This window comes from Lagenorhynchus albirostris, chromosome 1, assembly GCF_949774975.1.
Source record: "Lagenorhynchus albirostris chromosome 1, mLagAlb1.1, whole genome shotgun sequence".
NCBI lineage: Eukaryota > Metazoa > Chordata > Mammalia > Artiodactyla > Delphinidae > Lagenorhynchus > Lagenorhynchus albirostris.
Window position 1 is genome coordinate 121,884,130 of NC_083095.1, and position 23,404 is coordinate 121,907,533.

A 23,404-nucleotide genomic window follows, 5' to 3' on the forward strand; every position below is an offset into this window, starting at 1 on the left:
TGCTATAGATTATTTTTAAACTTGAAAAAATAGAAAACATTTGTACAATTTAACACTTAAAAATTTTCCTCCAACTGTATTGAATAATGTATGGGAGACAGTTTTCATATACTAAAAGAATTGCATTTGTTCACTAATAACAGGCTTAAAATATTTTGAATGTGAATTTTTCTAAAGCCTCATTTGGACTTAAATTTTCCAAAAATATGTCTGTTCTTTAATCAAATTGAGGCATTCGTAACTTTTCAGAATTTTTTTTTTTTGCCTCTCAGTATGAACAAAACAAACCTTTTGGGTTGCTTTCCCAGGTACTGATACCCCAAAATGTACATTGAGAGCAGAATGTTTATTTTGCTGAGGGAGAGAAAATTGACTTTGATTTCAGCTTGGATCTTGGTTAGTTGTCTCCTTTTGTTCAAATTTTGGGAAAAATTTCATATTGACCTATGCAGGAAAGGGATTATAAGACGAACTCCCCAAAGAAAGAAGAAAAGAGTAAGTTATATATAGGGTTTGCTGTAGTATATTGCCTGACAGTTCGTAAATTGGATTTTGTGTAAGATAAGGTCTTTTTAATGACAGAGCAGTCGCACAGCCAATCTGACTGTATCAGAGATGGGCAATCAGTATGAATTGCCATACTTTTTTAAATGTTTGAACCTAGGTCCTAGGAGCTATGGTTCAAATTAGAATCCAGTACAGAAAGGGAAGGACCTGTGATCTGGTAGAAATGTTCTTGCTGCTAGCACCCAATCAAACATAGTATTAAATGAAAAATTCTGTTTTAGGATGATATATTCATACACAAAGGATATTGAGCTGGGCTCTATGAAGGATAGTCTGTGTGAAGTGAGAGGATATATGTCTTTATTTTTTTATTTGATGCCCAGGGCACGCTTAGGGAATCACATTGTGTGATATAAGATGTTCTTTTAGTAACTAATGAGTTTTCAGTATTAATCCATGCCCTTTCATGATATTTTAAATAATAGTAATTTTAAGTTCCAGTAGTGAGTTAGGAACATAAAAAAATTATTAAGTATTCAAAACTCAGGCTCCTTTATATTCCCTTAAATTCACTGGAGGATGCATTTCAGGATGTAAGGATCATATTTGCTAAAACTACAAAAAAAAAGGTCTCCTCTATTTGTATTTATTCGTATAAACACACTGAACCCTACTGAAGGTGGGGGTGAGGATGGTAGAAATAAATGGCGGATGTGTTCTTTTTAACACATAGAAAATCATGAGTGCCAATATGAAGGAACTTTGCAGCATAATAGCCTGTCCAAGTAGCCAATATTTAAACTCTCTCGTTGTGTAGTTATGATAAATGGAACAGTGATTTTGAAATAATTCGTGAATCTTGTTTTAAGTCATTGTATAATGACTAAGCTTAATGCCATACACATCAGATAGCCAAGAATTCATTAGTATCTTTTTCTCAGAGGAAGAAATTATAAAGGAAGAAGTACATTGAGTTTAAATGTACTGCTTTTTAATAAAGCAGTTTCCATTTTAATTAAAGGCAGCAGTGTGTGTGAACATCAGTATAAAAGGGTCAGTCATAGTCCCTTTATTTTTCAGTAGATTTTTTTTGGGGGGTGGTATATCCTTTGTGATACAGATATTAAATCTAAAACCTGAAATGGCCATTATATCCTACAGTTCCCATTGTATCTTCCCTTTGTAATTTACTAAAGCCATGTGTATCCTATGATCAACTTAAAAAAGCTACAGTATGTTTCTTTTGCCAGTAAGGAAGGAAGCCCTTTCATAGAAAAGGAAGCAAACTTTTAAAATAATAGGATTGCTCAGGTAAGTTTTGTCTGTCTCATCATTGCAGTAGGTCTAATTTGGAGCAACTTGAAGTACGATTCAGTGTATTAGGAGTACTATTGACTGCAAGTGACAGAAACCACCTCAAATTGCTATTAGCGAAAAAGAGCAATATACTGGCTCAAGTAACTGCATAAGTGCACAAAAGTTATTATCTGTGTTCACTGTAGTACTGTTAATGACAGCACACAAATGAACCTCAGTATCCATTAATATTTTTGTTCTGATTCATCTTTATTTGTTCTGTTGACAATTTTATGTGGGTTCCTGTTGTTGCAGTGAAACCCAAAGCCATTTTGGGGTGTTTTTTTTTTGCGGTACACGGGCCTCTCCCGTTGTGGAGCACAGGCTCCGGATGCGCAGGCTCCGTGGCCATGGCTCACGGGCCCAGCCGTTCCGCGGCATGTGGGATCTTCCCGGACCGGGGCATGAACCTGCATCCCCTGCATCGGCAGGCGGACTCCCAACCACTGCGCCACCAGGGAAGCTCGTCATTTTGGTTTTTAAAATAATATTTTTTTATTGAAGTATAGTTGATTTACCCATTAATATTATATATTAGTTAAATTAAGAGAAGGAGCATAGTGTCCACAGCAGGTGCTCAGGTCAGGCCAGCTGTGTGAACTTGGGCCAAGTTATTTAACCTATGAACCTCAGCTTCCTGGTCTGCAAAATGGGGATGATCTTATCTACCTCAGAGTTGCTGTGAGGATTAATTGATTTACATGGAAAGTACCTAGAATGGAGCCTGGCATGTAAGTGCCAAATAATATAAGTGCTTGCTAATCATGCTGTCACTGGTGCACTTTCTCAGCTGTTCTTGTGCATTCTCTCTCCATACCGTGGCAGGCTGTGCACCTGTGAGTTACATGTCCAAAGCAGAAGGCAGGTATGATCCTGATTATTGTTATAAAAGATGCTTACAACACTCTAAGGTCTTTCTTTTTGGTAAGCACTTGTCTAAAAGCACTGTAGGTATATTCCCATTTCATTGTCACCAGGCCTCTGAGGTAGATAGATGTTATGCCTGTTTCACATTTGATGAAGCTGAGGCACAGAGAGGTTCAGTAATATTAGGACAGTTGGTTTCTTATTGTTCTTAAAGTGCCGTACATATTTTTTTATCTCCACAAGGGAATTATTATATTGTTTTAAGTGAGCTTTTTAAAAGGCTTGTTGATAGTAAGATCCAGCACTTCAAATGTGAAGTCATATCTCCACCAGTGATTACTAAGTATGTATTAAATTTGTTTACCTCATTTTCCCCAAATATGACCATCTAAAAACACCTGAAACTATCTTTGATCAAGGTGGTTGTTCAAAGTAAAGTAATTGAGAGTGCTCCCCATAATATGAGAAGTCTTGCAAAGGGTCCAATCTAAGGCAGTTCCCGCTTTTCTGAGGGGTATAATTGAGGGAAAGGGGTCCTGTTGCCCTGAGTACAGACAGGCACGTACGTGATCTGTTAGTAATGGCAAATGTTCAGTGTTTGTTTGTTAGGAACTTTTGTACAAAGTAATGGGTTTGGGAGAGGAGCTGGGGGGAGGACAGTGGCTTAAACCTTTTATTTGGTATACATCTATATATAGCTTCAAAATTTTTGTGTTATAATTTAAATTAATAAATGATATATATATATATATATATCTACACACACCCCAGAGCCACCTACACGTATGTATTTTAGTTTTTTACTGAGATGTTTTCCTGTGTGATTTTCTCTAGAAATGGAGCATCTACAGTTGTCACGGCTATATTCGGAGGCATTCTCCAAAATGAGGTTAACTGCCTCATATGTGGGACAGAATCTAGAAAGTTTGATCCATTCCTAGGTAAGACATATTTGGCATATGGAGATATGATATTGTATTAAAATAATAACTGTAATGTTTCCTTTGAAAACTAAGACAGTAAAGAGATAAATCCTTAAAAGTACATCAATTTTTGAAATTATTTGAGTGTGGTTATATGCCTTTAACAGTTGTTTTCCTGTTTCCTTTTAAGACCTTTCATTAGATATTCCAAGTCAGTTCAGAAATAAACGCTCTAAGAATCAAGAAAATGGACCAGTTTGTTCATTACGAGGTAAAGATACTTTGATGTTCTAGATTTTTTCCCCCTTGAAATACCAAATAATTGTTGTAATTAATTTGTGTTATAACTTAACAAAAGTCAAACCTTAATGTCTCTTCTTGTACAAAAAAATTCTGTTTAGCAAGAATGCCTGCCAGAGATACTGACCTGCCAGGTGAAACATATTTCTCACCTTTCTCCTCTTTTTAAAACTAGTTTAAAATTGAAAGTTTGTAACAAAACTTATTCTATGGATATTCCACTAGTAACCAGAGGAAGAAAGAACCTCAGAAAAGTTTTATAAATTATGGTGTCATTCACTCTTTTGTATGACTAATAATTTGAGAGCTCTCTTGATGACATAACTGTTGGCTAAGCCTGAGGCCTTGCTTTTAATTGCAAGATACAAATTCACATTTACTTTCAGAGATTTCTGAACAGATTTTTTCCTTGATGAGTATTAACTACTTTAGTCAAGGCAGAAGACCTGTCCTTGACCAACCACTAAAATGACTAATCGTTCTTTTTAGTCATAGAAAGAAGAAACTAGGATAGAAAAAAGAAAGAGGATTAGTATGTGTTCTGTCATTAAGTACCTCTATAGTGAAGGCAAATAAAGTTTCTACCCTGAATTACATGTTCACTAAAAGTTTTAGGGAGTACTGTCAAAAAGTTTTAGGTAGTATTGTCATAATGATTAATATACATATAATGTAAACTTTTCTTACAAAACAGAAGATTCTAACTGTACTGTCCAATATGCAACCATGAAGTCACATGTGCCTATTTAAATCAATCAAAGTGAAATTTCAAATTCCGTTGCTCAGTTATACTAGCCATATTTAGAGTGCTCGGGAGCCCCCTGGGGCCAGTGGCTACTGTAGTGGTCAGCACAGGTGCAGAACATTTCCACTGTTGCAGAAAGTTCTACTGGACGGTGCTGCTGTAGAAGCAAATTATCCTGTAAAATGTATATGAAAACACTTTGTAGATGCTTTTAGTTTGTTCTCCACCTCTACAACAGCGTTGATTGTCTCTTTTGAACAGGAGTACACAAGAAATTTAAGGAAGCCCCATCCACGCCACTTCCCTCTAAAACATGTGGCTCTAGTATGTTTCTCTAAAACTGTTTTTGGCCTATTTGAGATTAAGAAAATATCACAGTATACTTGATAGCAAGTGTCTGTCAGATCATTTTCCCTTTATATTTATGTCATATGAATACAGGCTAACTTAAGCATAAAACAGATATTATTTGATCACTTATTATTTGATCATTTAGAGGGGAAATCAGTGAAAGTTAAAGGAATTAGCCTCAAATTATAGAATCTAAATTAGATTGACTTCATCTTAAAATTTCAATAAGAACACTAATATTAATGTAGTAAAAAATACTGTTCCTTAATATATATATCTGGGTATCTATTTGAATCATAATTCCTCATGTTAAACAAAACCGTTAGTCCAGGTGATTTTTGACTGATTGATTGGAAGACCCAGAGACACTCATTTGTTCAGGTTTCTTTCCTCCTTCCTTCAGTGCTGATTCCCCCCCCACCCCTCCTGAATTGGTCATACATGGTTCTTATTGCCTCTGTAACATTTCACTTAAACTTAATGCCCTAATACTGAGAGATGAGAGATGTTCCTTTCTTGAGACCATCCAGGAGAGTGTATGACACAGCTTACTTAGGTGGTTGACAGGTACTATAAACGAGAATAGTGGCAAATGGAATTTGCCTCATATCCCAAGTAGTATTTTTCTTGCCTCCTTGAAATCTGATAAAGATCAGTATTAGCATCAGGGGGCCCAGACCATCCTGAGGTGTTGAGGGTTTGGCTAGAAACATGTTTCCTGTATTCTCAGCTGGCTTTCCTTTGAATTCTCAGACTTCATTTTGTTAAAGAGCTTACTGTCAGCTTTAGAATTTCTAAACCATGCAGTATCTGCAAAATGCAACAAAACGAGATTTTCAGATGATGCTGGTGGTTTTCAAGAAGGCATCTAGTAAAGGACCCAGAGGGCTAGAAAAATTTCCAGATGAAAAGGCAGCATATTTCAGAGACTTTCACAAGGTAACTGAACAGTACAACATGAAAAATATAACCAGGCTGCCTCGAGAGACAAAGAAGCACATGCAGTGGCAATTATCTTTCATGATGAAGCGTCAAAGACATTTGCCTGTGAGGGCTCAACTTCTGCTTAAGAATGAGGGAGAGGCTGGAGACAAGATGGTGGAGTAGAAGGACTTGAGCTCACCTCCTCTCTCAAAAACACCGAATCGCAACTAACTGCTGAACAACCATCAACAAAAAAGACTCGAACCTACCAAAAAGATATTCTACACCCAAAGACAAAGAAGAAGCCACAATGAGACGGTAGGAGGGGCACTTCTACAATATAATCAAATCCCATATCTGGCAGGTGGGTGACCTACAACCTGGAAAATAATTATATCGCAGAGATTCCCACAGGAGTGAGAGTTCTGAGCCCGATATCAGGCTTCCCAGCCTTGGGGTCTGGAATCAGGAGAAGGAGTCCCCAGAGCATTTGGATTTGAAGGCCAGGGGGGCTTGAGTGCAGGAGCTCCATAGGACTGGAGGAAACAGAGACTCCACTCTTGGAGGGCACACACAAGGTTTCACATGCACTGGGACCCAGGGCAAAGCAGTCATAGGAGCCTGGGTCAGACCTACCTGAGGGTCTTGGAAGGTCTCCTGGGGATGTGGGGTTTGACTGTGGCTCACTGTGGGGACAAGGACACTGGTGGCAGACGCCCCAGGGAATACTCAATTGGTGTGAGCTCTCCTGGAGGTCACCATTTTGGCAAAGAGACCTGACCCCACCCAACAGCCTACAGGCTTCAGCGCTGCCACACTTCAGGCCAACCAACCAGCAGGGTGGGAACACAGCCCCACCCGTCATCAGACCGGCTGCCTGAAGTCATCCAGAGCCCACAGCCACCTATAAATACACCTCCTGAGATGGCCCTGCCCACCAGAGGGACAAGACCCAGCTCCACCCACCAGGGGGCGGACACCAGTCCCTCCCACCAAGAAGCCTGCACAAGCCCCTGGACCAACCTCACCCACCAGGGGGCAGACACCAGAACCAAGAAGAATTACACTCCTGCAGCCTGGGGAACGGAGACCTCAAACACACAAAGTTAGATAAAATGACATCACAAAGAAATATGTTCCAGGTGAAAGAACAAGATAAAACCCCAGAAGAACAACTAAATGAAGTGGAGCTAGGCAATCTACTTAAAAAAAATTCAGAGTAATAACAGTAAAGTTGATCCAAGATCTCGGAAACAGAATGGAGGCACAGACCAAGAGGATACAAGGAATGTTTAACAAAGAGCTAGAAGCTTTAAAGAACAAACAAGATGAACAATACAATAACCTAAATGAAAAATACACTAGAAGGAATCAGTAGTAGAATAAATGAGGCAGAAGAACGAACAAGTGGGCTGGAAGACAGACTGGTGGAAATCACTGCTGTGGAACAGAATAAAGAAAGAAGAATGAAAAGAAATGAGGACAGTCTAAGAGACCTCCAGGATAACATTAAACATACCAACATTCGCATGATATGGGTCCCAGAAGGAGAACAGAGAAAGGGCCTGAGAAAATACTTGAAGAGAGATAATAGCCAAAAACTTCCCTAACATGGGAAAGGAAACACACAGTCAAGTCCAGGAAGTGCAGAGAATCCCATACAGGATAAACCCAAGGAGGAACACACCAAGACACATATTAATCAAATTGACAAAAATTAAAGACAAAAAGAAAATATTAAAAACAGCAAGTGAAAAGCAACAAATAACATACAAGGGAACCCCATACGGTTATAAGCTGATTTTCAGCAGAAACTCTGCAGGCCAGAAGGGAGTGGCATGATATACTTAAAGTGATGAAAGGGAAAAACCTACAACCAAGAATACTCAACCCAGCAGTGCTCTCGTTCATATTCAACAGAGAAATCAAAAGCTTTACAGACAAGCAAAAGCTAAGAGAATTCAGCACCACCAGTTTCATGACAAATGCGAAGGGAACTTCTCTAGGTGGAAAAGGCCACAGCTAGAAATTTATGAATGGGAAAGCTCACCAATAAAGGTAAACATATAGTAAGGGTAGGAAATCATCAAACCACAAATATGATATCAAAATCAGCAATTGTGAGGAGAGTACAAATGCATTTGAAATTAAGAGACCAGCAACTTAATCCTGTGTGTGTGTGTGTGTGTGTATATATATATATATATATATATATATATATATAGACTGTTATATCAAAACCTCAATGTAGCTGCAAACCAAAAATCTATAACAGACACACAAAAAAGAAAAAGCAGTCCAAACACAACACTAAAGATAGTCATCAAATCACAAGAGAACAAAAGAGGAAGGGAAGAAAAAAGACCTACAAAAACAAATCCAAAACAATTAACAAAATGGCACTAAGAACATACTGATAATTACCTTAAACATAAACAGATTAAATGCTCAAACCAAAAGACATAGATTGGCTGAATAGATACAAAAACAAGACCCATATATAAAAACAAGACCCATATATATGCTGTCCACAAAAGACCCACTTCAAATCTAGGGACACATACAGACTGAAAGTGAGGACATGGAAAAAGCTATTCCATGCAAATGGAAATCAAAAGAAAGCTGGAGTAGCAATACTCATATCAGACAAAATAGACTTTAAAACACTGTTACAAGAGACAAAGAAGGACATTATAAAATGATCAAGGAATCAATCCAAGAAGATATAACAATTGTAAATATATATATATATGCACTCAACATAGGAGCACCTCAATATATAAGGCAAATGCTAATAGCCATAAAAGGAGAACTCAACAGTAACACAATAATAGTGGGGGACTTTAACTCCCCACTTACATCAATGGACAGATCATGCAGACAAAAAATAAATAAGGAAACACAGGTCTTAAATGACACATTAGACCAGATGGATTGACATTTATAGAACATTCCATCCGAAAGCAGCAGAATATACCTTCTCAAGTGCACATGGAACATTTTCCAGGATAGATCACATGTTGGGCAACAAAGCAAGCCTTGGTAAATTAAAAAAAACTGAAATCGTATCAAGCTTCTTTTCTGACCACAATGCTGTAAGATTATAAATCAACTACAAGGAAAAAAAACTAAAAAAACAAACATATGGAGGCTAAACAGTATGCTATCAAATAACCAATGGATCACTGAAGAAATCAAATGAAAATGAAAGCCAAGATGATAAAAAACTTATGGGACACAGCAAAAGCAGTTCTAAAAGGGAAGTTTATAGCAAGACAATCTTACCTTAGGAAACAAGAAAAATCTCAAGTAAACAACCTAACCTTACACCCAAAGCAACTAGAGAAAGAAGAACAAACAAAACCCAAAGTTAGTAGAAGAAAAGAAATCATAAAGATCAAGGCAGAAATAAATGAAATAGAGATGAAGAAAATAACAGAAAAGAGGAAACTAAAAGCTGGTTCTTTGAGAAGATAAGCAAAATTGATAAACCTTCAGCCAGACTCATCAAGAAGAAAAGGGAGAGGGCTCAAAAAAATAATAAAACTAGAAATGAAAAAGAAGTTACAGTGGACACCATAGAAATACAAAGGATCATAAGAGACAAGCAACTATGTGCCAATAAAATGCACAACCTAGAAGAAATGGACAAATTCTTAGAAAGGTACAAACTTCCAAGATTGAACCAGGAAGAAACAGAAAATATGAACAGATCTATCATAAGCACCAAAATTGAAACTCTGATTTTAAAACTTCCAACAAACGAAAGTCCAGGACCAGACGGCTTCACAGGCAAAGTCTATCAAACATTTAGAGAAGAGTTAACACCTATCCTTGTAAAACTATTCCAAAATACTGCAGAGGAATGAACACTCCCAAACTCATTCTATGAGGCCACCATCACCCTGATAACCAAAACCAGACAAAGGTACCACAAAAAAGAAACTTACAGGCTAATATCACGGATGAACATAGCTGCAAAAATCCTCAACAAAATACTAGCAAGCCAAATCCAACAATACATTAAAAGGGTCATACACCATGATCAAGTGGGATTTATCCCTGGGATGCAAGGATTTTTCAATATTCTCAAATCAATCAGTGTGATATATACCACATTAACAAATTGAAGAATAAAAACCATATGATCATCTCAAGAGATGCAGAAATAGCTTTTGACAAAATTCCAACACCCATTTATGATAAAAGCTCTTGAAAGTGGGCCTAGAGGGAACCTACCTCAACATAATAAAAGCCATATATGACAGACCCACAGCTAACATCACACTCAATGGTGAAAAGCTGAAAGCATTTCCTCTAAGATCAGGAACGAGACAAGGATGTCCACTCTCCCCACTTTTATTCAACATAGTTTTGGAAGTCTTAGCCATGGCAATCAGAGAAGAAAAAGAAATAAAAGGAATCCAAATTGGAAAAGAAGAAGTAAAACTGTCACTGTTTGCAGATGACATACTACGCATAGAAAATACTAAAGATGCTACCAGAAAACTACTAAAGCTCTTCAGTGAATTTGGTAAAGTTGCAGGATACAAAATTAATACACAGAAATCTCTTGCATTCCTATACACTAAAAACCAAAGATCAGAAACAGAAACTAAGGAAACAATCCCATTTACCATCACATCAAAAAGAACCAAGTACCTAGGAATAAACCTACCTGAGGAGGCAAAAGACCCATACTCGAAAAACTGTAAGACGGTGAAAGAAACTGAACATGACACAAACAGATGGAAAGATATACCACATTCTGGGATTGGAAGAATCAGTATTATCAAAATGACTATACTACCCAAAGCAATCTACAGATTCAATGCAATCTCTATTAAATTACCAATGGCATTTTTTACAGAACTAGAACAAAAAATTTTACAATTATAATGGAATCACAAATGACCCCAAATAGCCAAAGCAGTCCTGAGAAAGAAAAACGGAACTGGCCTCAAAACAAATATAAATCAATGGAACAGGATAGAAAGTCCAGAGATAAACTCATGCACCTATGGTCAACTAATCTATGACAGAGGAGGCAAGAAAATACAATGGAAAAAAGATAGTCTCTTCAATAAGTGGTGCTGGAAAAACTGGACAGCTATGTGTAAAAGAATGAAACTAGAATATTCTCTAACACCATACACAAAAATAAAATGGATTAAAGACCTAAATGTAAGACTGGATACTGTAAAACTCTTAGAGGAAAACATAGGCAGGACACTCTTTGACATAAACGGCAACAAAATCCTTTTGGATCCACCTCCTACAGTAATGAAAACAAAAATAAACAAATGGGACCTAATTAAACTTAACACCTTCAGCACAGCAAAGGAAACCATAAAGAAAACAAAAAAAGACAACCCTCAGAATGGGAGAAGATATTTGCAAATGAAGCAACTGACAAGTGATTAATCTTCAAAATATACAAACAGCTCATGCAGCTCAATAACAAAACACCAAACAACCCAATCAAAACATGAGCAGAAGACCTAAATAGACATTTCTCCAAAGAAGACGTACAGATGGCCAAAAAGCACATGAAAAGTTGCTTACATCACTAATTATTAGAGAAATGCAAATCAAAACTACAGTGAGGTAGAATGGCCATCATCAGAAAGTCTACAAACAATAAATGCTGGAGAGAGTGTGGAGAAAAGGGAACACTCTTGCACTGTTGGTAGGGATGTAAATTGGTTACAACCATTATGAACAACAGTATGGAGGTTCCTTAAAAAAGTAAACTAGAACTACCGTATGACCAGCAATCCCACTCCTGGGCATATATCTGGAGAAAACCATAATTTGAGAAGATATATGCACCCCAATGTTCACTGCAGCACTATTTACCATGGCCAGGACATGGAAGCAACCTAAATGTCCATTGACAGAGGAGTGGATAAAGAAGATGTGGTATATATATACAATGGAATATTACTCAGCCATAAAAAATAATGCCATTTACAGTAACACGGATGGACTTAGAGATTATCATACTAAGTGAAGTAAGCCAACAGAGAAAGACCAATGCCATATATTGCTTATATGTGGAATCTAAAAAAAAAACGATACTAATGGATTTATATACCAAACAGAAATAGGCCCACAGACATAGAAAACAAACTTAAGGTTACCAAAGGGGAAAGCAGGGCAGGGGATAAATTATAATAGGGGTTTGGGATTAACATATACACACTACTATATATAAAATAGATAACCAACAAGGTCCTACTGTATAGCACAGGGAACTATACTCAATATTTTGTAATAACCTACAAGGGAAAGGAATCTGAAAAAATCGATATATGCGTATGTATAACTGAATCACTTTGCTGTGCACCTGAAACCCAGACAGTATTGTAAATCAAATACACTTTAGTAAAAAATAAACAAATAAGTAGCTTACATCAGCTTTAAAAACTATATGATGGGGTGTGGTAACGCTTCATTCTCTTTTTGTTTACCACTAATATCAATTAAGGGCAGTCATTTTTCTTGGACAGTCCATAGTGTGATGAATTTTAGTTGAGGAATACACATTTGTTTATTAAATGGGGATGGAGATGTGTGATTACCTGAGAAGTCTTGCTTTTACATGCTTAGACATCTAGTTGGCTAGAATTACTTATGTGCTTTTTGGATCTGTAATTGTTAAGGTTAGTTTTCATTTAAAAAGGAAAGGTGATGGTGAGAAAGACCACTGTCATTTGAAATCATTTAACTGAAAGGGTGTATGGGAGGCTAAAATACCCCATGTCTAAACCCTAACAAAGATACCATCTGAAAGGAAAAAAAATGTAGCTTTATCTTACTAATACTATAAAGAATCTTAAATAAAATGTTAGCACATAGAGTCCAGTAGTGTCCTGAAACAGTAATATACAGAGATCAAGTAGGATTTATTTCAATAGTGCAAGACTGATTTAATATTAGAAAGTATAATTTGTTGGGAGAAGAAAAATCAAAATGCCCAAATAGGTTTTGATAAAATTGCAAATTCATGACTGATTAAAAGAAGAAAAAAAAAGCCCTATTATTATAGGAATAGACATGTTCTTAACTTGTTGAGGATTATCTATCAAAAGCTGCCAGTGATCATCACAGTTAATAGTGAAGCACTAATGACTTTCCATTACAGTCAGGAATCAGCCAGGAGGACTGCTGCTGTGGGACAAGGCAGTAGACAAGGAAAAGAAATAAGTAGTGAAGAGGAAAGACCAAATTATTACATACCTAGAACATTTCAAGAGAATCAGTTGGAAATTATGTTTAGCCCTAGCTATCTCTGGAACGCAGGAGACCTGCTTTCCTAGCCCTCAGTTAACAAAAAACAAACACAGATATTGATTTGATAAATAAATGCTTAATGTGGAGCTAAAAAGCTTAGTCAGATGGCCAAATAGAAAATAGGCAAAAACCAACTGCTTTCTTATACATAGCAAAAGATCCTATTCACAGTTGTATTAAAAACTCAAAAGTACTTGAGGATAAATTTATTGAGAAATATGCAAGACCTAGATGAAGAAATTATAAAAGGACAGAAAAAACTAGAATTAACAGAGCCATGTCATATTCTTGGATGGGAAGACCCAGTATGATAGGGATGTCGTTTTCCCCCAAATTACTTCTTACATTTATTCTAATTAGTTCAGAAGTTCTTCTATAAGCAGATACTCTTAAGAGGAGCTAAAAAAGTTTTAAAACAAAAATAATGGAGCAGGACAGAGATGACATAGGTAGTGTCCTGGAAGTACTATGTATATGGGAATTAACTAAATGGCAAAGGAGACACTTCAAATTAGTGGAGAAAATAAGAAATTACTATAGGTTGTATTAGTGTAAATGAAAATTTATGTGGGAATCATTAATTTCATTCCTAACTCATATGTTTTCCCAGATTAATTTGAGACTTCAAGATTTAGTGTGAAAAATAAAACCACAAGGGCATTATAGTAAAACATCTTTTTGATCATGTTGTAGGAGAGAGCTTTGTAAGTATATCATGAAGGCTAGAAATTCATAAATTTAACTGTATAATGGTAAAAGATACCATAAACAAAGTAGAAAAGATGATAAACTTGAAACTAATATTTGTAACATATATGAAAAAAAGTACACGGGCAAAATATATGAATAAGAGAAATGCACATGGTCAATTTAACATCTGGAAAAATACTAAGTCTCATTTATATTCAAGAAAGTGTAAGTAAAGCAAAATTAGTCAAGATGATAAAGACAGATAATATACACTGTTAGTGAAAGTTTCGTAAGGTGGGCACTCTCATATATTGCTGTTAGGAGTATAAATTGGTACAGTCATTTTTGGAGGGTAGTGATCACCATTATTAATGGGCTTTTTTTTTAGACATAGTAATTTCATTTGTGAACGTGGACAGTAACATATGTAAAAGATATTCATGGAAACACTGCTATTGCAAAAAATCAGAAATAACTTATGTGTCCACCAGTAGGGCATTGGTTTAATACACTGTGCTATGTAACATTTAAGAAAGATAAAACTGATCAACAGCTAGGCCACAGAAAGAAAGCTACAAAATACTGTAGAGTCAAACACTATCCATGGAAGTATATATATAGAATTATTCCATGAATTCTTCCATTTTATAATATTAAAAAAATTCTTGAGCAGTGTACACCTGTTCACAGTGACTATCTTAGTGGGTAGTGGGATTCAGAAAGAAATGGAACTGGGACTATTTTTCATCTCTTTTATATTGTTTGAGTTTTTTAACTTAATGTATCACCTTTATATATTTGTTTTGGGGGAGTAAAACAAAATGTGGATTATTTATGCATACTTCCCAATTACTGCTTTGTTTAATTTATATAGTGTATAAAGTGATCTAGTAACTTCAACAAATCAGTGTTATTCCCTGCTCTCTACAGAATGCTGTTTAACAGTTGATGTAATGAGTTAGACTGACATTTATGAAATATATGCCCTGAAACCTTTAAGAATCTTAGGAGTTTTAGAAGCCACCTTGGCATGCATACACACACACACACACACACACATACACATATATATATGGCATATATATATATATACACACACACAAACACACACGCATATATTTTTCCCTCATGAAACGCAGTAAAGTACAAATGAAAACGTTAAGCTGTTTTCTCAGATCCTTAATGAAGGTAAGTAGAGAACAACAAAACTTGGCTGAGTTGTGAGTGATGGGTGCCTAGTAGACTGGTCACCGGCCATGTGACTCAGTTCTACATGTGAGCTCTGACGTGAGATTCATGTTCATGCTGCTGCAGAATATTACACTGTAGTACATTTCGGGGTCATTCAGACTTTTCAAATAGTTAAGATGGCAGTTGTCAGATCTGTGAATGTCAAGGAGATGCTGTATCTAGGCAGTCCTCCTTTTAAAGAAATGTTTGTGTGCATATGTTTCAAACAAAAAAAAGCAAAATTCTTTGTATGTTTATTGTAGAATTGGGGGACAATTCAAAAGAGCACAAAGAGGAAAAGAAACATCCCTTCTAAACTTATTTCCAGAAATACCATGGTTAAGGATATTTTAACTTAAAAACTCCTTTAAAAGCTGCTTTATATAAAGGCAGCACTTGGAACTTTAGAATTGTTGTGAGTTATTATTTTTTTAACCCATAGAAGCCATTACACATAGGCCTTAACTTTTCAGGAGAACTAAAGAAGCTTTTTAAACCCATAGGGAGGTGATTGTGGTAGTGGGGGTAGTTCTGTACAAATCCAGCAAGGATTTATAATGTCGTTTCTTCACTGAAACTACTCCCTAGAGGCTGCCCTTGGCACAGCAGTTTCCTGGCCTGTCATTGTCTGGGGACAGCCCCAGGTGTGGGCTTCCTGTGCCTGTGGCAGCGCCAGGGAGAGTTGGGAGAACAGAGAGAGAGAGAGGGAGAGGGAGGGGGCTCTGAGAGGCAGCTGGGGCCACCGTTTTTAAAACTGAGTGTTGGAAAAACTAGGCTCAGCTTTTATTGCTTGCGTGTGAATCGTCTGATGGGCTTTTCATGGCTTCTGTTCCATTTTGGTTTATCATGTACGGCCTCACATGAAAAGGAGGCAACTCTGCACTATCTTGTACATAAGTCAGTTGTGGGACCACTTACTTGGTGGTCACCCCATAAGTTTAAGCCTCTCAAAAAGTCAGGGAGGAAGAAAAATACAAAGGAAGAAAATGTTGGAAAGCAAAAAGATGCTGGAGGAAGGAAGGTGAAACTGTGTTGGGGAGAAGAAAAGGACTGGACGGTTGCTAGAGGGAGGGGCTTTGTTTTCAGAAAAGGAGCAGGATGATGCAGGGCCAAGGCCAGATGCTGTGGCTCTAGGCCTGTGTGTGGAAAGTGGGTGGGGCCTCCCCACGGAGGGAGACCTGCAGGGCGGCCGCAGAGGCGCCCACCCGTGTCTTAGCAGGGAGAAGAAACCAGAGAGCACTCCAGTACTTCTGGGCATTTTACATTTTGGTCTCAAAAATGCAGCTGAGTCGCTGTGAAATGTTGATATATTCTTTCAATAATCTCAACATTTGTAAGGGTATCATATTCCTGAAATTAGAGGGTCTAAGTAATTATCAACGGAGACTTTCACAATGCCACCTACTAACTCATTAGTAACCCCGTCTGAATGACTGCATGCTTCCATACACAGGAAAGTGGTTCAGTGCAGGTTAAATATAGGAAAAAGATGCTTCCCCACCATCGAGTTGTTTCTGCTTCTCAGTGTTATGTGGCTGGGGAGACTTGGGGAATGGATGTCTTGCTAGCAAATCATACCACCACCTGGTTAATGGGACGGAGAAGCTGAGTGACCGAGTATCTCAGAGTCATCATTCTTGCCTACTCTATTTGTTTATGAAAGAAAGCTTCAGGCAGATATTGATTTTCACTTATTCAAAAAAAAAGTGTGTTTATGCTGGTAAAATATACGTAAAATTTACCATGTTAATAATTTAAGTGTACAATTCAGCAGCATTCAGTAAACTCACAATATTATGCAACCATCGCCACTATTTCTAGAACTTTAGAAATCATCCAAAACAGAAAATGTACCAATTAAACATTAATTCCCCATTCCTCTCTCCCTAGCCCTCGTACCTCTATTCTACATTCAATGAATCATACTATTATCCTTCTGTGACTGGCATATTTCATTTAGCGTAACGGTTTCAAGGTTCATCCATACTATGGCATGTATCAGAATTGCCTGCCTTTTTAAGACTGAATAATATTCCATTGTACATATATACCACATTTTGTTTATCCATTAATCTGTTGATGTAACTTTGGGTAGCTTTTACCTTTTGGCTATTATGAAGAATGTTGCTGCAAACGTAAGTATACTTACGTTTGAGTCTGTTTGAGTCCCTGCTTTCACTTCTTCTGAGTGTATACCTAGGAGTGGAATTGCTAGATCATACGGTAATTCTTTAACTTTTTGAGGTACTGCCAAACTGTTTTCCACAGTGGCTGCACCATTTTACATTCCCACCAGCAATGCATGAGGATTCTAATTTCTCCATATTCTAGCTAATACCTGTTATTTTTCAGTTTTTTTAAAATAATAGCCATCATAATGAGTGTGAAGTGGTATCTCATTGTGGTTTTGAACTGCCTTTTACTAATCATTAATGATGTTGAATGATGTGCTTATTTGGCCATTTGTATATCTTCTCTGGGGAAATGTCTAAGTCCTTTGCCTATTTTTGAATCAAGTGGTTTATTTTTGTTGTTGTTGAGTTGTAGGAGTTTTTTATATATTTTATCTATTAATCCCTTACTGGAGACATGATTTGCAAATATTTTTCTCCCATTCTGTGGTTAGTCTTTTCACTCTGTTGTTAGTGTCCTTTGATACACAAAAGTTTTTAATTTTGGCAAAGTCCAGTTTATCTAATTTTTCTTTTGTTGCCCCTGCATTTGGTATCATATCAAAGAAATCATTGTCAAATCCAAAGTCATGAAGCTTTTCCCTTATATTTTCTTCTAAGAGTTTTGAATTAATTTTTGTTTATGGTATTAGGTAAGGGTCTAACTTCATTCTTTTGCATGTGGATATCCAGTTTCCCTAGCACCATTTGTTGAAAAGACCATCATTTCCCCATTGAATGATCCTGTTGCTCTTGTCAAAATTCTATTGCCCATATATTTGAGGGTTTACTTCTGGACTCTGTATTCTCTTTCACTTTATGTCACTACTACAGCTACGTATGGAACAATTTCCTCTGAAAGGGCCCTGAAAACTAACTTTATGTCAGTACTACACTATGGCTTTGTAGTAAGTTTTGAAATCAGAAAAGTGTGAGTCCTGCAACTTTGTTCTGCTTTTTCAGATTGTTTTGGCTATTTGGGATTCTTTGAGATTCCATATGAATTTTAGAATGGGCTTTTCTATTTCTGCAAAAAATGCCCCTGGGACTTCTACAGAAACTGCACTGAATCTTTGTACTTCTATCGGTGGTATTGTCATGTTAACAATATCAAGTCTTCCAATCCATAAACGTGGGATGTCTTTCCATTTATTTAGGTCTTTATAAAATTTTTTTCAGCAGTGTTTTGTAGTTTTCAGTACAAATCTTTTGCCTTCTTGAGTTAATGTTTTACTAAGTATTTTATTCCTTTTAAAAATGCTATTATAAATGAGACTGTCTTATTTTTGGGTTGTTCATTGTTAGTATACAAAAACAACTGATTTTTTGTGTTGATTCTGTATCCTGTAACTTTACCAAATTGGTATATTAGCTTTAGCAGTTTGGTTTTTTATTTTTAGAGTTTTCTACATAAAAGATCGTATTATCTGCAAACAGATAATTTTACTTTTTCCTTTCAGTTTTAATGCCTTTTCTTTTTCTTGCCTATTTGCTCTGGCTAAAATTGCCAATACTATGTTGAACAGAAGTGGCAAAGGCATCTTTGTCTTGTTCCTAATCTTAGGGGAAAAGCTTTCAGTCTTTCACCATTCAGTATGATGTTTGCTTTGAATTTTTCATACGTGACCTTTATCATATTAAAAAAGTTGCCTTCTTTTCCTAGTTTGAGTGTTTACATGCTGATTTTTAAATGTGGAAAATTATATTTTTCCTTCCTATGTATATAATTCCATTCCCCACCTCCCCCCTCCTTCCCTGCAAGGTTACAGCTTTTCACACAATGCAACAAATACTTGCTGATGGAAGTTCTTGTAATTTCAGCTTCAGAGATTACAAGACCATAGTGATCAATCTAAAGGGATTCACAGTACAAGCCAGTCTGTGGTATAGTCAGTGCTCTTGTAGCTAGAGATGTGTGACTGACTTCGGAGGTCCCTAAGGGCAGCATCACTCTAAGTTTAATATTTGTTACTTGCTTCAGGAAATAAAAGGAGGAACCATCCTTGAGATAAAATAGCAAGTTGGCAATGTAGTATTAACGAAATCTATTAGGACAGGGTTAAGAAGGAAGGGTCACTTCCCCTGGAGGTTGGGAAAGGCTCAAAAACAAAAAAAACCAAAACGTGAAAAGTTGAGTTGAGGAGAGGCAGTTGTGGGATGTACATTCCGGGTATTGGGATCAGGGAGCAAAGGTATACTCAAGAACACCTGTAGGGAATTGTACCAATGATCTTTTTAGTTCAGTCTCCCAAGACAATAGAAATAAAAACAAAAATAAACAAATGGGACCTAATCAAACTTACAAGCTTTTGCACAGCAAAATAAACCATAAACAAAACAAAAAGACAATCTACATAATGGAAGAAAATATTTGCAAACAATGCAACCGACAAGGGATTAATTTCCAAAATATACAGACAGTACATACAACTCAAGAACAAAAAAACAACCCAATTGAAAAATGGGCAGAAGACCTAAATAGACATTTCTCCACAGAAGAAATACAAATGGCCAATAGGCACATGAAAAGATGCTCAACATCACTAATTATTAGAGAAATGCAAATCAAAACTACAATGAGGTACCACGTCACACCCGTCAGAATGGCCATCATTAAAAACTGTACAAATAACAAATAGTGGAGAGGGTGTGGAGAAAAGGGAAATCTCCCACACTGGTGGGGGGAATGTAAGTTGGTGCAGCCACTATGGAGGACAGTATGAAGGTTTCTTAAAAAACTAAAAATAGAGTTGCCATATGACCTAGCAATCCCGCTCCTGAGCATATATCCATACAAAACTCTAATCCAAAAAGATACATGCACCCCATATGGCAGCACTGCTCACAATAGCCAAGATGTGGAAACAACCTAAATGTCCATCGACAGATGAATGGATAAGAAAGGTGTGGTACATATACACAATGGAATACTACCCAGCCATAAAAAGGAACAAAATAATGCCATTTGCAGCAACATGGATGCAACTAGAGACTATCATGTTAAATGAAGTAAGTCAGAAAGAGGATGACAAATACCATATGGTATCACTCCTATGTGGAATCTAAAATATGACACAAATGAACCTATCTGCAAAACAGAAACAGACTCACAGACATAGAGAACATACTTGGGGTTGCCAAGGGGGAGAGGGTTGGGGGAGGGATGGATTGGGAGGTTGGGGTCAGCAGATGTAACCTTTTATATATAGAATGGATAAATAATAAGGTCCTACTGTACAGCACAGAGAAGTATATTCAATATCCTATGATAAACCATAATGGAAGAGAATGTAAAAAGAATGTATATATACATATAACTGAATCACTTTGCTGTACAGCAGAAATTAACACAACATTGCAAATCGACTATACTTCAATTAAAAAAGAAGAAGAAAAAAAAGAATGCATGGGGATTCCAGCTCAAGACAGTGACACAGGAAGATTCTGAGCTTAACTCCTTCCATGGACACACCAAATCTACAGCTACGTATGGAACAATTTGCTCTGAAAAAAACCCTAAAAACTAACAGTGACTCCTGCACATTGGGCAAGTAAGAAGGGAACCACATTGTAGTGGGTAGGAGAGGCTGAGACACAATCTCACCATAAGCCCACACCCAGGGCAGCAACCCACATAGGGAGGGAACTCAAAACCCAGAGCTCCTCCCTTCACCAGGCACCCCACCTTTTAAGACCTGCACTTGAGAAGCGAGGCCTCAAAACAGCTTTGAAAACCAGCAGGGCTTGCATCCACCAGACCCACAAGACTCAGAAATGGCTCTTAAAGGGCTTGTGCACGGACTCACTCGCTTTAGGGGCCCATGCAGAAGCAGACCTTTGAAAAGCACCGAGACTTTATGTGAGGCTTATTTGCTGACCTTAAAGCATCAGCCTGAGGGGCAGGGGCCGGCTGAGATACCCTCCAGGGATGGAGGCTGGTGGTGCCATCTTCATGCTCTCCCTTTGCCTTGGTAAAACCTGCCGGAGCTGCGGGGGTGGGGTGCGTGTGCGTGTGTGTGTGCGCGCGCGCGCACGCTGCTTTGGGTTGCTGCCATCTTTACACTCCTTTTCTGTTTTGCTCCAGACAGCAGGCACCATCTTCAGGCTCTCTGCCATGCTCCAGAGCACCTGGAGGGGAACTTTCACATGCATCCGGTGCCCCAGTTTTGGCAGCTCCCGTCAGGGGATCCCCTTTATCACCTGGCTCTGGGGGCCAGAGGGGCTTACATTCATTCCTGCATCCCATGAGACTATAACAATGGAGAGACAGTTCTTGGCAGACTGCCATCCCCACAGCATTGCACAGAAAACAGACAGACATGCCCTGTCTTTCTGAGGCTTTGCTTGTCCAGGAGCTTTGGCCTGAGGGGCAGGCTTCTGGTCTGGCGCAGTTCTAGGGGCCTACAGAGTTGCTCTCAGGGAGTGGAGGCCAGCAGATGCAACCTTTGTGTTCTAGCAAGGCTAAAGCCTTGCTCTGGCTCACCAGTATCTTCCAGAAAGGAGCTTATACCCTTGTCTGGCACTCGGATTTTTGTAGCTGTTGTCAGGGGACACCTTTACGTCACCTGGCTGTGGTGGCCAGCAGGGCTTATGCTCACAGGTCCCAGAGGACTGTAACCAATGGAGAAAGAGCTCTTAAACAGCTATCACTCTCCAGGCACAGCAAGAAGCAACAGACTTAGGAGCTCAGCCTTTCTCTGAAAGAGGCCTATATGCTTATCATCATAGCTGCAGCCTGAGGGGTAGGCTTCTAATTAGACACACACCTAAGGGCTGACTATAATCCTTTCCAGAGAACCTGGAGGGTGGGTGCTGTCCTCTCCTTCTGCCATGCTCCACAGTTCCATTATATCCTGAAGGGGAGCTCTTAGACATGTCTGGTGCCCCATTTTTTGTGACTGCAGCCCATGGGATGCCCCTTGACTGCCTGTCTCTGGAGGCCACGGGGGAGGGACTTGTGTTCCTGGGTCCCACAGGACTCTAACCATTGAAGATAGTGCTTGGTAGGCTACCACCTCCAGGGCACTGCACAGACAGCAGACTAAAACCCCAAGTCTTCCTGTAAAAGAGGCCAATTTACTTTTCCTGGAGCTTTGGCCTGAGAGGCAGGCTTCTGGTTTGGCACACACCTAGGGGCTTATAGAGGTACTCTCAGGCAACACAGGCCAGGGAGGTCATCTTTGCACTCTCCCTCTGCCTTGCCACAGCTCACTGGTATTTCCCAGAAAGGAGTTTATACCCTCGTCTGGACCCCAATTTTTTGACTCTGGTGGGAGGGACACCTCCAGCTTTGAGAGACAACCAAGAGCTAGGGCATGGTTGAGCAATATGGTTCATCTCCTACACAAAGTCCACTCCTTCAAGACTGGGAGAGGTGGCTGTGGTATCTAATGCATAGAGTCGAGCAAAATGAAGAAACAGAGGACTATGTTCCAAATGAAAGAACAAGATAAAACCTCAGAGAAGAATCTTAATTAAACAGAGATAAGTAATTTACCTGATAAGGAGTTCAAAATAATGGTCATAAAGATGCTTACCATCTCAGGAGAAGAATGGATGAACAACAGTGAGAACTTCAACAAAGAGATAGAAAACTCCCATCAGGACACATAATTAAAGTGTCAAAAGTTAAAAACAAGGACAGAATCTTAATCTTTCAGCAGAAACTTTGCAGGCCAGAAGGGAGTAGCACAATATATTCAAAGTGCTGAAAGAAAAGAATTTCCAACAGGAATATTCTACCTGGCAAATTTATCATTCAGAATTGAAGAAGAGATAGTTTTCCAGACAGGCAAAAGCCAAAGGAGTTCATCACCACTAAACTGACCTTACAAGAAGTGTTAGACTTCTTTGAGCTGAAAATAAATGGCACTAATTAGTAACAAAAACATAAAGTATAAATTTTACCATTAAAGGTAAATATATATAGTAAAAGTAGTGGATTAATGAGAAAGGAATTTAAGCATACCACTAAAGAAAGTCATCAAACCACAAAGGAAGAGAGCAAGAGAAGAAAGGAACAGAGAGGAACTACAAAACAGCCA

General features: G+C 38.0%; 1 protein-coding gene across 4 annotated transcripts in view; it reads left to right on the plus strand.

The window, feature by feature from the left end:
* Nucleotides 1-23,404, plus strand: part of USP3 (ubiquitin specific peptidase 3) — a 214,584-nt gene that overhangs the window by 177,431 nt on the left and 13,749 nt on the right. For all 4 annotated transcript variants that reach the window (XM_060151443.1, XM_060151427.1, XM_060151435.1 and 1 more), the window contains 2 exons: nucleotides 3,565-3,671; nucleotides 3,844-3,924. In XM_060151443.1, coding sequence (XP_060007426.1) covers nucleotides 3,565-3,671; nucleotides 3,844-3,924 — 188 coding nt within the window. The remainder of the gene's footprint in view (nucleotides 1-3,564; nucleotides 3,672-3,843; nucleotides 3,925-23,404) is intronic.